The sequence below is a fragment of the Equus asinus genome, chromosome 20, assembly GCF_041296235.1.
Source record: "Equus asinus isolate D_3611 breed Donkey chromosome 20, EquAss-T2T_v2, whole genome shotgun sequence".
NCBI lineage: Eukaryota > Metazoa > Chordata > Mammalia > Perissodactyla > Equidae > Equus > Equus asinus.
In genome coordinates, this window is record NC_091809.1 from 16,847,825 (window position 1) to 16,863,268 (window position 15,444).

Here is a 15,444-nt window from a genome sequence, read left to right on the forward strand (position 1 = left end):
CGGACTTAACCGCTGCGCCACCGGGCTGGCCCCTCAAAAGGTTTTTTTTAGCTTGCTCTGGCAAGGAAGACCACACACAAGGGAACCATGGGGCGTCTCCCAGAGGGAGCTGGGGGGGCCGGAGGGCATCTTACAGGATTCAGGCATGTGCTGGGGACTTTTAAGGAGATTTGAAAGGGGAAGAAGCAAATCTAGGTTGGCGCCATGGGGAAGCAGGGAGCAGACCAGGGACCAGGCATTTTGGTGATTTTTATCTCAGGTGGGAGGGCGGAAGCCGAGCAGTCACTGGAAAGAAGCAGCCGCCATTTGGGTTAGTTGGGAGAGGGGGTGTGTATTCATTTTTGTGGTTGCAAAGTGTCCTTGTGTGTATCTTGGTTCGGACGTGGTCACAGAGCGGCCTTGTCTGATCACTGTTTACATTCTGTGAAGAACATCGCGGCCCAGCTGCCAGCTGCCCCCGCTGTTTTTCATTCCCTCCTCACTGGGAGCTGTGTCTCCAGGTAAAGTCCGCCCGGGGGCCCTTCCCCAGAGATCATCGCTCCAGGGAGCGTCAGGCCCGTGGTGTCTCCCAGGGACAGCAGTGAGGGACCTGTCAGCAGGGTGGGAGGAGAAAACCACTGGGGGCCAGTCCCCCCAACTCTTTCCCTTGGGGCATCTTTAAGGGAAACCAGTTTGCAAATTGCAGAGCTTCTCAGAGCCTTGACTCTGCTGAGGTGCCCTGCGAGGCTGCAAGAGAGAGACCGTGTTCGGTGGCTTTGAATAAAGACAGAGTCAGAGACATGGGCAGGAGGCAGAGAGAGGCAGACGGATGAGGACAGAAACAGAGAGAGAGAGACACACAGGGACAGAGGCAGAAAAAGTGACAGGAACAGAGGCCAAGAGATCGAAATGGAGAGAGAGACAGAAATAGGAGGGACGGAGATGGAGACGGGCAGAGATAGGAGCAGAGATGGAGAGACACGTGCAGAGAGAGGCAGAGACAGGGAGGGGACCGGAGAGGGACGGAGGGATGCCCAGGAGCGGGAGAGGGCCGCGACGCAGACAAAGACGCGGCCGCGCGGCCGGGCGGCGGGGCCGGGACAAAGGCCGGCCCGGGGGGCGGGGGCGGCGATGGCGACGGGCGCGGGCGAACTACAAGTCCCAGCAGCTCCCGCTGCGGCCCTCGGCCGGCCCCTCTCGCTCCCCGGGAGCGCCTGGCGGGGCCGCTGGGCCGAGGGGGCCGCCGGCGGGGCTGGCGGGCGGGGGGCTTCCTGCGGGCCCTGGGGGCGCCGGCGGCCGGTGCGGGCGCGGCGGGCCGGGCAGGGGCGAGGGGCGCCGGGTGAGTGTCCCCGCGAGCGGGGCCGGGCGGGCGGGGCCCGGGGTGCGCGCGGGCGGGCGGGGGGCCCCGGCGCGGGGCGCGGCCCCGGGGGCGACCTCCGTGCGCCCCCCGGCCCGCGCGCCGCCGGCCCGGCCCGAGAGAGCGGGGACTGGGCGCGATGGGAGGGGGCCGCGCTCCCCGCGGGCCTAGCGCGCCCATCGGCCGCTGCGTCCCCGGGGGAGGGCCCTGGCCGAGTTGGGCGCCCGAGATCGAGGGTCTGGGGGGACCCCTTAGCCGTGAGATGAGGAGCTCAGGACGCCCCCTCCCCTGGAGGCGATCCAGACCCCCTCCCCCGCAGGATCCCAGGAGGGGACCCAGGTATTGTTCTCCCCACCCCCCAGCCTGGGGTGGGGAGTTCAGGAGGCCGTTCCTCAAGAGGGGGTCCAGGGAGTCCCTCTGCCTCCCAGGACCCCACTTAGTGTTCTCTTCACTCTCCCGTCTTGGGGTCCCGAGTTCTGGAAGCCCCTCCGCCAGGAGGTAATCTGAGTCCACCTGCCCCCCAGGAACTCAGGAAGGACTTCAGTTATTTCTCCTCCCTTCCTTCCAGCTAAGCGATGGGAATTCATGAGGAGGCCCTTCCTCAGAAGGTGATCCAAGGGGCCCTCTGCCCCGAGGGACTCAAGAGGGGACCCAGGCATTGTCCCTCCCGCCCCCCCCAACAGTGGGGATGGGTTGAGGAGGTGATCTGTGAAATCAGCCCTCTTATTTGCCTACCCTCTCCCAGCTATGGGGTTGTGGCTCCCAGGATGTCCTCCTCCCCAGAGGGAGAGCCAGAGGTGTCCCTTGTCCCCCAGGGACAGATCTGTCCATTGTTTGCCCCCCAACGCCCAGCCGTGGGGTGAGTAACACAAGGCATGGCCTCCCCATCTGTAATCCTGGGCTCCCCAGCTCCCCAGAAAGGGTCCCCACCATTGTTTCTTCACCTGCCTCCCTACCTCCAGCCAAGGGGCTGGCATTCAGGATGAGGTCCTGACACTCATCCTCACACCCCAGCCATGTGGTCACTCATTCCAGAATCTCCCCTTCCTAGGAGATGTCAAGGGGTCCCCCTGCAGCCCCAAAGGCCTCCCAGGTATTATTTATGGCCGCCCCGAGCTGGCGGTTGGAATTCAAGATCTTCCATCCAGTTGGGCAAACGGTATTTGGACACCTGTCCCTCCCCTCCTGGCTACGGGGTCCATGGGTCTCCCCGCCCCTCCAGGGGTCTCCCAGATTCCTCTCGCAGCCCCCTCTCCAGCTTTAGGAACTGGCACTGGGGAACACAGGTGTTTAGACAGTACCTCCCACCCCAGAACTGTGAGTCTGGCATTCACGTTATCTCTTCCTCAGGAAGCGAGCCAGGGGTGCCCCTGCCCTGCCCCAGTGCCCCAGGAGGAGCGCCAGATGTCGTTTGCCCCTTACTCTCCCCCCCCCCCCCATGTGTTGGCTTCAGAGCTCAGGATGCTTCCTCTGTAGGAGGCAAGCCAGAGGTCACCCTCCCTACCAGGAACCCCCAAATATGCCACCCCCAACTACGGGACCACAATTCAGGCCGTGTACTCGGGAGCAAGCACAGGAATCCAGACACCCACCCTTTTCCCCATGAGGGGGCCCCGGTCAAGCGGGTAGGAACCTAGGGCTGTCTCTCCTCTGCAGGACCCAAGCTTCCTACCAGAGGAGCCCAGGATGGAGAGAGGGGCCGAGCCGTGGAGTTGGGGACCGGACACCCCGAGTGCCGGGTCCCCTGACTTCCATCCAGGTGTGGGGCTGAGAAGGGAGGGCCCACCCACCCAGGTCCCACCAGGGTCCCTCCTCTCCCGGCCCAGGCTGGGGAAGTCACAAGTTTTGCTGCAGCCTGAGGCAAGAGAAGGATCCGTGTGTGTGTTCAGGAATGGGCTCTGGGGCATGGTTTGGCCCCCTCTCCCTTCCCTGCCCAGAGTCCCCGTACAGAGACCCCATGATCCCCAGAACCTATAGCCACCCACACTCTGTCCTCGCCCCGCAGATCCTGCCGCCGGAGCAGCCGGCACTTCCACGCCTGGGATGCGGCGCTCGGTGCTGGTCAGGAATCCAGGCCACAAAGGCCGGAAAGTGACTTATGAAGAGCGTGACTCCGGCTCAGAAGACCTGGACCCCAATCCAGAAGAGCTGGACCCAGTTTCTGAAGACCCAGAGCCTGACCAGGAAGACCTCAACACTGTCTCTGAAGACGTGGACCCCAGCTACGAAGATCTGGAGCCCGTCTCCGACGATCTGGACCCTGATGCCGAAGCTCCGAGCTCCATCTCGGGGACCCGTGACTCGGATCGCCAAGATCTTGACCCCATGTCTTCGAGTTTCGACCTCGATCCAGACGTCATCGGCCCTGTCCCCCTCGTTCTCGACCCTAACAGCGACACCCTCAGCCCCGCCGCTGCCCCAGACCTGGACCCCCTCTCCTCCGGCCTCACCGCCACCCCCGAGGTCCTGGCCACCAGCCCCGCGGGGCTGCCTGCACCTGCCAGCCCGCCCCGGCCCTTCTCCTGCCCCGATTGCGGGCGCGCCTTCCGCCGCAGCTCGGGGCTGAGCCAGCACCGGCGCACCCACAGCGGCGAGAAGCCGTACCGCTGCCCCGACTGCGGCAAGTCGTTCAGCCACGGCGCCACGCTGGCGCAGCACCGCGGCATCCACACGGGCGCGCGGCCCTACCAGTGCGCCGCGTGCGGCAAGGCGTTCGGCTGGCGCTCCACGCTGCTCAAACATCGCAGCAGCCACAGCGGCGAGAAGCCACACCACTGCCCCGTGTGCGGCAAGGCCTTCGGCCACGGCTCGCTGCTGGCCCAGCACCTGCGCACGCACGGCGGCCCGCGGCCTCACAAGTGCCCGGTGTGCGCCAAGGGCTTCGGGCAGGGCTCGGCGCTGCTCAAGCACCTGCGCACGCACACGGGCGAGAGGCCCTACCCGTGCCCGCAGTGTGGCAAGGCCTTCGGCCAGAGCTCGGCGCTGCTCCAGCACCAGCGCACGCACACGGCCGAGCGCCCCTACCGCTGTCCCCACTGCGGCAAGGCGTTCGGCCAGAGCTCCAACTTGCAGCATCACCTGCGCATCCACACGGGCGAGCGGCCCTACGCGTGCCCCCACTGCTCCAAGGCTTTCGGGCAGAGCTCGGCGCTGCTCCAGCACCTGCACGTGCACTCCGGAGAGCGCCCCTACCGCTGCCAGCTCTGTGGCAAGGCTTTCGGCCAAGCCTCCAGCCTCACCAAGCACAAGCGGGTGCACGAGGGCGCAGCAGCCGCCGCCGCCGCCGCCGCTGCCGCTGCCGCCGCTGCCGCCGGCCTGGGTCTCAGCCCTGCTTCGATGTTGAGGCCCGGGCAGGTCTCCCTCCTGGGGCCTGATGCTGTGTCTGTGCTGGGCTCTGGCCTGGGCCTCAGTCCTGGCCCCAGCTCTGGCCTGCGCCCTGACCCTGGCTCTGTGCTGGGCTCCCTCCCCAGTCCCAGCTCCAAACCCGGATCTACCCCCACCCCCGCTCCTACCGAGTCTTCTGACCCCAAGCCCGGTCACCACGCCAAGCCTGACCCTGTGGCCAGCCCTGACCGCGGCTCTGATCCCAGCCCTGCCTCGGATCCTGTGCCCAGCCCAGACCCCAACCCTGAGTCCCACCCTGGCCCCTGCTCTCCCACCCATGTCGCTGTCAGCCCAGCGCTCCCAACCGGCGATAATCCCGAGTGGGTGCAGCAGCAAGGGGCGCTGCTGGGGCCTGATGGCTGAAGGGGACGCTGGCAACCACAGGGGGCCTGGGGAAGCTGTGTGTCGTGCACTTAGTAAAACCCTCCCATTGCCTCCTGGCTCTGCGTCTTGGTTCTCTCGTCTGTCATTGTCCCCTAATGCACAGCCCCTTCCTCAGGACATGGGAGGGTGTGGCCTGGACTGGCCATACATCCGGAACCCCAATGTCCTGGCTCTCCCCCAACATCTTCCAGGCTTCCCAGCTTCCCCCGCAAAGTCTCACTGGTCCATCCCATTCTGCTCCCCCAGGCGTGGCCACCCGAGTCATGTAATCTGAGCAGCATCCTTTCCCTTTGACTTTTCCAGGAATGGAGGAATTTGTGGCATGCTGACAGTCTGATGGGCTGATAAGGGAGGCCGATATCAAACTGCGTGGGCAGGGCTGCCCCATTCGCTCTCTTAATTTACCCCTTGCCCTTCAAATTCCACATTACAGGTACATCACTGGACAAAGGAGGTCGCACATTTATGCATTCAACAAACTTCTGTTGATTGCTCGGGTCTCAGCAAGGAGCAAGCCAAGCGTGGCCTTGGCCCTCACAGAGCTCACAGATACCAAATTCAGAAATGTGTAAAACGTAATTACAGGGTATGGTACATTCTAGAAGGAGCACCACAAGATTTCTCGTTGAGATGGGGGACAGCTTTCCTGAGGGAGGACTCTATTCTCAATAACCACTTCTTTATTCCTCAGTACTGTTTGCCCAGGCTTGTGCTAAGCTCTTGCATTTTGTCATTTAATTCTCTCAACAGTTCCAGGAGGCAGGTAACTATGATAGAGTATCCTCATTTTGCAAATGAGGAAACTGAGGTATGAGGAGTTTATGGGACTCTGGAAGATGGAGAAGTGGTGGTTGGCAGCACCTAGGTTTAAACCTGAATTGTCTGCCCTCCAGAGCCTGCATTCTTAACCATTATGCTCTAGAGCAGGATTGTGCAAAGGCCCTGGGGCCACTGAGAAATGAACTAGAAGAGGTGGGGCCAGACTAGAGGGCCGTGGCCGACTGAAGTGGGGAGTTTACTTGTCATCCCAGAGAAATGGGAAACCACAGGCAGATTCTGTCAGAGGACTCATGAAGTACACTTGGAAGACGCTTCTGGCTGCTGGGTGGAGAGTGGAATGGAGGGGGTCAGGAGTTGACGCCTCAGATCAAGGAGGAAATTGCTGCAGTGGTCCAAGCCAGGAAGGTTGGGGGACTCTGGGCTGAGGGTCATAGGAGTGGGATAAGTGGTCCTACTGGGGATATAATTCGGAAATGAAATAGGATTTGCTGATAATTCATAGGAAAGGGGTAAAAGGGGAAGGAGTTGAGAGGAACCCCCGGGTATCTGGGAGGATGGAGGGGAGCAGCCCTGATTGTCATCACCGGCCACCGCGGAGGGTAAGGGGTCAAGCACTGGACAGGGAAGTCAAGAGTAGGCCCCGGACGCGGGCGCGCCAGGCAGCCAGCACGCAGCCAGCCCTCCGTCGGCCGGCTCCGAGCAGCCCATCCCCCAGCCCACGGTAGCGGGCGGCGCTAGGACCCCGCGCCCGCCCTGGGCCCGGCGGAGGCGCGCATGCGTGCTGCGGCGGCCCGGGCTGTCGTGGCGCGGGGGGGCGGACCCGGGCCGGTCACGTGCTCGCGGGCGCGCCCGGGTCACGTGAGCGCGCGCGGGTCAGCTGACGCGGGCGGGTTTGAAGCTGCGCCGCGAGCGAGCCAGGCCGCGGCCACTGCGGGCTCGGACCCCGGCTGCCCCGCGGCGCCCGCCGGCGGCATGGCAGCCCCCGCGGGCAGGCGCGGCTCAGGTGAGGGCGCGGACCCCCGATCGCGGGCGGCGAGCTCCCCGGGCCTGACCTCCTGGGCTGAGCGCCGCTGGCCCCCGGCGGGGGGAGACCTGGGCCGGCGGCTCCTAGAACCCGGGCAGCGGGTTCTCCGACCCGGGGGTGCCGGGACGCCCCCCCGCCCTTCCCGATCGCAGGCTCCTCCCGGAGGTCAGGCCGCGGGGTGGCCAGGATTTGCACTCTGAGCCTGGGTTCGGATTGCCCGGCTTGGCCCGGCTTTGCTAGAACTCAGACAGCGGGCGCCGGCTTCTTCCACGCGCGCGCCAGCCTCCCGGGCTTTCCTTCCTCGATCCGGGGGGCAGATGCTCAGCTTCTCTCTCAGCTCCGGCGGAGGGCTGCAGGGGTCTCCTCCTTGGGGCCGGGAGCCTCGCTCAATGGCAGATCTCTCTAACCCACGGAAGCTCGGCTTGCCTGAACTCAGGCGGCGGGTGCCCAGTCTCCAGCCTCTGCCTGTCATGGGGGAGCCCGGAGGAGGACTCTTGCGTCGGCCTCCCCTCTTGAGCTCGCCGGAGACCCCTGAAAGGTGGAAGGGTCTGGAGCGGGTTAGCTGGGATGCCAGCTGGGAAGGCGGCCCGCCCTCTGGCCTCGGATCCAGCTGTGTTGTAAACAACCACTAGCATCCAAGCGCCAAAGGGACTGGCCAGGAGCTGGCCCTCCCTGCAGGACAGGTTCTCACGGTTCCCACGTGCATCCTGGCGGCCGTGCCGGGCAGGGGGCCAGCCGGGCCCTGGAAAGGAAAAGGTTCCCTGGAGGTGGGGGTCGGGGGTGCGGTCAGGGACGATTCTGGGCTGCTGTGACCCGAGCACTGCTGAAACTTTGCACCTTCCTCTTAGGCTGGTCAGGGTGGAAGGGAATGGCAGTGCTGCGAACAGCCTCTTTGCAGAAAGATTACTGAGACTCCGGCGCCAGCTGCTTTGTGTCACTTCATTCTCAGAGCACTGTCAGAGTTTGGGCCCCAGGGGTAGAATTTTTTCCTTTTTTTTTTTTTCTTTTGGCGAGGAAGATTGGCCCTGAGCTAACATCTGTGCCTTCCTCTATTTTTCTATGTGGGACACCACCACAGCATGGCTTGATGAGCCGTGTATAGGTCTGCCCCCAGGATCCGAACCGGTGACCCCCCAGGCTGCTGAAGCAGAGCCCGCAAATGTAACCACTACACCACTGGGCCAACCCCCAGGATAGACTTTTTTAATTTCCACTTTTCAGACAAGGAGACTGAGGCTCAGAGAGAGGCCTGGGGTCACCTCATGGGGAAGTGGCAGGTCTGGGATTCGGTCCTAGGGCTCTGTGGCTTCCCGGAGCTGGCACTCTTAAGGAGATGCCATGTGAGGTCATAAGTTGACATACACAGTGTGCTGTCATCTCCTGGCGCACAGTGAGTCTTCAGGATTATGTTTCCCTATGATGACTGTGTTTGTCGCCCTGCCCTTCTCCAGGCCGGTGGCTTGTGAGCATGTCAGCCAGACAGGTCAGGTCATCATGAGGGAGAAGGTCATCCTTGGGCTGTTTGTCCAGAAAAAAGGAAATATGCTGAGCTTTGTGCTCGCGCTTGCAGGCTGGAGTTGGGATGGGCCCCGGGGCCTTGAGTGCCCCGTGAGAAGTTCTCAAAGCCCGTCCTTCTCCCCACAAGTCAACAACAGGGACAGTGAAGGAACTTCTGACCTTCTTAGCACGGTCCCGCCCCACTGCTAAACGCTTTGTGAGCAAATCTGCAACTTCCCAGTGGGGGATGGTTATGCCCCATTTTGCAGGCTGAGGCTCAGAGAGGCTGTGCCCTGGCCGAGCCGGTGAACAGCAGGGTCAGGAATCAACTCAGGCCCCGTGGAGTCCCACACCCGTACGGGTGGTCTCTGAGTGGCACCGCTGCCTGTAGGCAGTCACGGGCCGTATAACGACATCTCGGGCAACGACAGACCGCACAGCCTAGGGGCGTGGGAGGCTGTCCCGTCTAGGTCTGTGTCAATATACTGGTATTCGCATAACGATGCACTCGCCTAACGACTCGTTTCTCAGAACGTGCGCCCGTCGTTAAGCGACAGGTGACTGCACATAAGGCGTTGCAGTTTCTGGGTTTTCTTAGCTTTCTCAGGGACCTTTCTTGGCTGGAGCAGGGGGCCGCGAGGAGAGGCTGGATGCTGCCTCCCCTGTTGGCAGCTGAGCCCTGGCCACACTGCCCTCTCCCCATCCCACAGAGACCGAGCGTCTCCTGAGCCCCAGCCCCGGGTATGGGACCCAGGCGGGGGCCTCGCCACCCCCGCTGACCCCTCCGGAGGAGGAAGACCTCCGCCGCCGTCTCAAATACTTCTTCATGAGCCCCTGTGACAAGTTCCGGGCCAAGGGTCGCAAGCCCTTCAAGCTGATGCTGCAAGTGGTGAAGATCCTGGTGGTCACTGTGCAGGTGAGAGCAGGAGGGGCTCCGGCAGAATGCCGCCGGTGGCCGCTGTTTTCCTCGAGGGAGAGTCTGGGAGTCAGAGCCTGACCCCGCAGCGTAGTGTTAATGGCAGGGACCCTCTTGGGAGCCCTCAGAGGTCTGTATGTAACCTCACAAAGGCCCTCTGGGGTCCTGGCAACAGCTGTTGCCCTCAAAGATGAGGCAGCTGAGGCTCAGAGAGGTTAAGCGACTTGTTCAAAGTCACACAGCAATTGGGAGCTGCCACTTGAACCCAAGCAGTCTGATGTCATGTTGACCCTCAAAGAGAACCCAGCCAGTGGCTGAACAGATAGTTGCCCCCTCCTTCCATGCGAGGCCCTGTGCTGGGCTCTGGGGACCCCAAAATGAATCAGACCCAGGCTCCTGCAACAAGGAGCCTCTGGTCTAGTGCTCGGATGGTTACCACGCCTCTGATTTCCACTCGTGGTCCTAACTCTGTAGGTTTGGGTTTAGTGCAGAACCCGGGGGCCAGTAAACATTTAATAAACCTTAACTGCTGCCATGAGATGGATGTCCCAGTGCCCAGGCGCCACGCCCTGGGGACACATGGTGGGCACGGCAGACGGGGTCGTGGGCCCTCTCTTTCCTCCTCCGCCTCCTCCTCCACTCCTGCCGGGAGGGAGGCCCCATCCCAGCCGTGCCGACAGCTCTGCCCCTCCCGCCAGCTCATCCTGTTCGGGCTCAGCAACCAGCTGGCGGTGACGTTCCGGGAGGAGAACACGGTGGCCTTCCGCCACCTCTTCCTGCTGGGCTACTCCGACGGGGCGGACGACACCTTCGCCGCCTACACACGGGAGCAGCTCTACCAGGCGATCTTCTATGCCGTGGACCAGGTGCGGGCAGCCAGGGAAGGGGGCGGGTGGGCGGCCGGCGGAGAGTGGCCGAGGCTGATGGACCCTCCCCTTCTCTGCCCACAGTACCTGTTGCTCCCTGACGTGTCCCTGGGCCGCTATGCCTATGTCCGGGGCGGGGGCGGCCCCGAGGCCAACGGCTCGGCCCTGGCCCTCTGCCAGCGGTACTACCACCGAGGCCACGTGGACCCGGCCAACGACACCTTTGACATCGACCCGATGGTCGTCACTGGTGAGGGGGCAGGGCAGGGCTTTGCTCTCAGGAGCCCCGGCTGCTGGGATTCCAGTCTCGGTTCTGCCCCCTGCTCATCGGGAGATGGGGTTGTCGTGATCATTAATAATTTGATGTACGCAGCGTGCTTAACAGAATGCATGGCGTGCAGAAAGAGCCCGTGTTATTTTTCAGTATATATTAATTCACTAAACACCGGGGGGCCTGCAGAGCGCCAGGCCCCAGGGTCCAGGTAGGGAAGAAGATAGACCAGGCCCCCCCCCCGGGGGGAGACAGCAGGGAACACGCGACAAATGTGGAGGTGCAGAGTGGGAAGTGTCAGGGAAAGAGGCTGTCGGGGACTCTGGGGAGACCAGCCTGTGCCTCCCCCAGCCCCAGTGTCCCTTCCCTGACTCCTGCCTGTCCTCAGACTGCATCCGGGTGGACCCCCCCGAGAGACCCCCAGTGCCCCCCAGTGACGATCTCTTCCTCTCCGACGGCAGCGCCAGTTACAGGAACCTCACCCTCAAGTTCCACAAGTACTGCCCGATGGACAGAGGGGGCGCCCCTGGGCTGGGCCAAGGGTGGGGGAGGCAGGACGCCCGGCCCCCAGGGGCCACTTGGCCACAGGCGGGGGCAGGGGCCAGCCCTGCTGACTCCTGCCACGTGAGCACTTCCTCTGCCAGCTGCAGAGTCAGCGTGGGGCCGGAGCGCTGGGCCTGGGGGCAGGAGGGCCCCGCAGAGCCCCCTCCCCTCACCCGAGCCTTCCCCCCAGGCTGATCAACGTCACCATCCACTTCCAGCTGAAGACCATCAACCTCCAGAGCTTGATCAACAATGAGATCCCAGACTGCTACACCTTCACCGTGCTGGTGAGCCCACGGGCCCTGGCTGGGGTGGGGACCCTGCAGCAACCTGGGGTGGGGGGTGGCGCACAGGGCTCCTGAGCTCCGGGGTCTGGGGACCCTTGGCCAGGGCAGAGTCGGGGTGATGGGGAGGCTGGGGCTGGACCGACCATCCGTCAGGCGGGCCATGGTTTACTCTGCCCCCTCCTGTCCCCCCCCCACCCCTGCAGATCACCTTTGACAATAAGGCGCACAGTGGGCGGGTCCCCATCAGCCTGGAGACCCAGGCCCACATCCAGGAGTGCAAGCACCCCAGCGTCTTCAGACATGGTGAGCCTCTGAGCCCCAGACCAGTGCCGGCCAGGGGCCCTGGCCTGTCTGGGGACGCCAAGCCCCAGACAGCACTGAGCAGGGGCCCTGACCTGCCCAGGGGTCCCTGAGCCCCGGACAGCACTGACGGAACTCTTGACTCAGAGTAACCCATGAGCCCGCTGCCCAGCCCCTCGCAGCCCTGCAGCCCCCGGGCCTGGCCCTGCCCCTGCGCTGGCCTTACCCGTGGTCCCCTCCCCACAGGAGACAACAGCTTCCGGCTCCTGTTTGACGTGGTGGTCATCCTTACCTGTGCCCTCTCCTTCCTGCTGTGCGCCCGCTCACTGCTCCGTGGCTTCCTGCTGCAGAACGTGAGAGCCGCCCCCAGCCGCGCCCAGCTCTGGGGCCATGAGGGCCGGGGGACGCCAGGGTCCTGTGCCCAGACAGGCCTCACCCCGCCTGCCCCCTGCAGGAGTTTGTCGGGTTCATGTGGCGGCACCGGGGTCGGGTCATCAGCCTGTGGGAACGGCTGGAATTTGTCAACGGCTGGTACATCCTGCTGGTCACCAGCGACGTGCTCACCATCTCGGGCACCATCATGAAGATCGGCATCGAAGCCAAGGTGGGTCCTGCCCACTCCTGCCCGGGGCTCCATCCTGTCCTTCCAGACCCTGGCCCCCATCCCGCCTTGTGCCCAGGTCCCGTCCCCGCCGACGGCTGCCTGGGACCACATCCCTCGGGAAGGGCCGGGCCAGACGGAGCTGACACTGCTTCCCCCCGCCCCCCAGAACCTGGCGAGCTATGACATCTGCAGCATCCTCCTGGGCACCTCCACGCTGCTCGTCTGGGTCGGGGTCATCCGCTACCTGACCTTCTTCCATAAGTACAATGTAAGCCTCAGACACGCAGCGTCCGGGCCCTCCAGGTGGCGGCCACATGCTCCCAGATTCCTACTCCCCCAAGTAAATGCATACCCAGGTGGCAGTCACCAGCCCCTGATGGCCTGGCCTGTCACAAGCGAGTTCCTCATATCTGCCCACCCCAGATGTACCTGTCGCTACACCTGGGCTGAGCCCCGCCATGGGTGCCGTCGGGCCCCCTCAGCCCCACCCTGCCCCTTCCAAGCTCCCCCAGGCTTCTCTGGCCACCCAAGCGTGCCCTCCACCAGGCCCTGCCCGCTTCACCCCCATCCTCACGGCGGGCCTGGGTGGCGGCCACGCCATCATCTCTGGCCGCCACCCGCCCCGCAGATCCTCATCGCCACGCTGCGGGTGGCCCTGCCCAGCGTGATGCGCTTCTGCTGCTGCGTGGCTGTCATCTACCTGGGCTATTGTTTCTGCGGCTGGATCGTGTTGGGGCCTTACCATGTGAAGGTAGGGGCCGGAGGGGGCAGCTCATGACCCACCCTCCAGGGCTCCCTGGCTCCCTCCCCCCGAGCCCCCTCCCTAAGCCCTCCGACCCCTGGTCTATGTATCGCGGACCTGGCGACACTGAGTGACCCCCCCTTGACCCCTGGCCCCTCACCAGCAGATCTGCCTCTGATCCCCTCTGACCCCCAGTGTCCCTGCTGTGCCCCCGGCTCCCTCTGACCCGCCACCCTGCTGCCGCAGTTCCGCTCGCTGTCCATGGTGTCGGAGTGCCTGTTCTCGCTCATCAACGGGGACGACATGTTCGTGACCTTCGCGGCCATGCAGGCGCAGCAGGGCCGCAGCAGCCTGGTGTGGCTCTTCTCCCAGCTCTATCTGTACTCCTTTATCAGCCTCTTCATCTACATGGTGCTGAGTCTCTTCATTGCCCTCATCACCGGCGCCTACGACACCATCAAGGTCAGCCGCGCCCCCCCCTCCCGCCAGCAGCCACCCCTCCCACCCCGGGCTCCGGCTCCCTCGGGGTCGGCATGGGGGGGGCAGGAGAGAAGGACCAGGGGGGTGTGGGAGAGTCCGCGAAGCCAGAGGGGAGAGGGCTCAGAGTGAGGGGGCACAGGCGGCAGTGATACCGTCCTGGTCACGCTGCCTCATCTCAGTTTTATGCAGGATGCACCCCAGCCAGGTAGGGTTCCCGCATCCGCTCTTACCAACAGGGAAACCGAGCCGTAGGGTATCAGTGTCGCGCCCGAGGTCAGCTACCAAGCCGTGGAGCCCGGCTCAACCCAGCACTGTCTGATTCCAGAAGCCCTCCCTCCTGCAGGGTGGCCTGGGCTGTTTGAGTCTGAGGAACGAACAGTGGTTGTCCCCGCAGGCTGCGGGGGTCAGAGGGATGGACCGGTCAAGAGCAGAATGTGGGAGTGGCGGGTAGACAGGATGCTTTTAGCAAACGTGTCTGAGGGCTTCTGGTGCGCCAAGCCCTGTGCTGGGTGCCAGGCAGCTGGGAAACGACATCCACGGTCTGTCCTGCTGTCCACGGTCTGTCCAAGGCTGCTGGGCAAGGTGGACGATGCATGAACGGAAATATGATGTATGATGACCAACTGGTGAGAGGAGTGAAGGAAGTGTGGAAGCCTCCAGGGGAACCCCCTGCTTTAAACTGGTACTGGGGTGAGTCCAGGAAGGTTTCTAGAATGTGCCGTCCCATACTAGTCTCTAGCCACGTGTGACTGTTTCAGTTTTAACTGTAATTGCAAGGAGATACAATTGCAAATTCAGTTCCTCCCTCACACCATCCACGTATCAAGTACCGCAAAGCCAATATGGCCGGTGCCTACCAGATGGCACAGCATAGATATCAAACTTTTCCGTCATCTCAGAAGGTTCCATATTGAAGAGATGGAAGCCCAAGGGAGAGAGCAGCCAAAGGAAAGACTTAGTAGCGGGAAAGGACTTGGAGAGGAGAGAATGGCTCCTCCATGGGAGTAGGTTGGGGTGGGGGGGGGTGGCTGAAGTCCAGAACATTCCCTGGGGCTGGGGATGAAGATCTGCATAGTCGCACTCCCCATGCACGGATCGAGCCATCCTGCAGACACACTCCTGTCACTCAGGCCCGAGGAGCCCCCACGGTCTTAGTCCAGCACTTAAATGTCACCCACATGGATCAGCCTGGGTGTACAAGCCCAGACCTTGCTCCTACTGTGTGCACCCAGCCACCTCAATAGATGGTTGTCACTCACCCAGATTGTGTTAGGCACGGCTCCAGGTGCTGGAGCTGCAGCCAAGGGCACCAGCTGACCAAGATGCGGGCCGTGCACACACGCGTGGGCCAGGGAGTGTCTGTCTCCCTGTGAAGCAAGCCACGGGAACAACAGGTGGCGGGCACAGCAAGTGCAAAGGCCCAGAGGTGGGAGCCTCGTTGGTCGATGAGGAACAGCCAGGAGCCCCAGGTGGCTGGAGAGGTGGTGGAGGGGAGGGCAGACCTCAAGCGGCCCTCTTCATGCTGGGCCACGCGCATCTCTCCCCAGCACCCGGGCGGTGTGGGCACAGAGGTGAGCGAGCTCCAGGCCTACATCGCGCAGTGCCACGACAGCCCCACCTCCGGCAAGTTCCGCCGCGGGAGCGGCTCAGCCTGTAGCCTGCTGTGCTGCTGCGGCAGGTTCGAGCCCCGAGCCCCGGTGGTTGGGGACTTGGGGGCTAGGGAAGGGGAGCGTGCCGGAGGGAACTGATGCCTTCCACCTTGGCTGACAGCGGCCCCTCCTCCAGGGACTCGGAGGAGGAGCGTTCGCTGCTGGTGAATTGACTCGGATCACGACTGTCACTGGACATTAGCCCCCGGACTGCGGAGACCCCTGCTTATTTATTTTTTAGGTTTGCTTTTAAGGACCGGCTCCCTGCTGCGCCCTGTGAGGGCCTGGGCCAGTCGGGTCGGACACTGAGGTGGGTGGGTGTCAAATAAACGGGAAAATAAACTTGTTGTTCTCATTTCTAGTGGGTGGGGCATTCCCTGC

The 15,444-nt window shown here is 63.3% G+C and overlaps 2 protein-coding genes across 5 annotated transcripts; both read left to right on the forward strand.

The window, feature by feature from the left end:
• Window positions 1–1,160: 1,160 nt before the first annotated feature.
• ZNF358 (zinc finger protein 358) lies at window positions 1,161–5,160 on the forward strand. 4 transcript variants are annotated; one of them, XM_044753164.2, is made up of 4 exons: window positions 1,172–1,318; window positions 2,388–2,495; window positions 2,993–3,095; window positions 3,342–5,160. In XM_044753164.2, the coding sequence occupies exons 2-4, from the start codon at window positions 2,391–2,393 to the stop codon at window positions 5,081–5,083; spliced, it is 1,950 nt and encodes a 649-aa protein (XP_044609099.1). In that variant the 5' UTR covers window positions 1,172–1,318; window positions 2,388–2,390; the 3' UTR covers window positions 5,084–5,160. The 4 variants fall into 4 exon arrangements, with proteins under 4 accessions (XP_044609103.1, XP_044609101.1, XP_044609099.1 ...); XM_044753166.2 differs by lacking the exon at window positions 2,388–2,495 and having other exon boundaries at window positions 1,162–1,318; XM_044753165.2 differs by lacking the exons at window positions 1,172–1,318; window positions 2,388–2,495 and adding an exon at window positions 1,713–1,944.
• A 1,531-nt stretch (window positions 5,161–6,691) lies between these two features.
• Window positions 6,692–15,405, forward strand: MCOLN1 (mucolipin TRP cation channel 1). Its single transcript, XM_044753196.2, has 14 exons — window positions 6,692–6,887; window positions 9,116–9,321; window positions 10,020–10,187; window positions 10,272–10,437; window positions 10,847–10,955; window positions 11,192–11,288; window positions 11,492–11,591; window positions 11,835–11,941; window positions 12,043–12,192; window positions 12,359–12,460; window positions 12,821–12,943; window positions 13,181–13,396; window positions 14,962–15,092; window positions 15,200–15,405. Exons 1-14 carry the CDS (start codon window positions 6,857–6,859, stop codon window positions 15,234–15,236), a joined length of 1,743 nt encoding a protein of 580 aa, XP_044609131.1. The 5' UTR covers window positions 6,692–6,856; the 3' UTR covers window positions 15,237–15,405.
• Window positions 15,406–15,444: the final 39 nt, after the last annotated feature.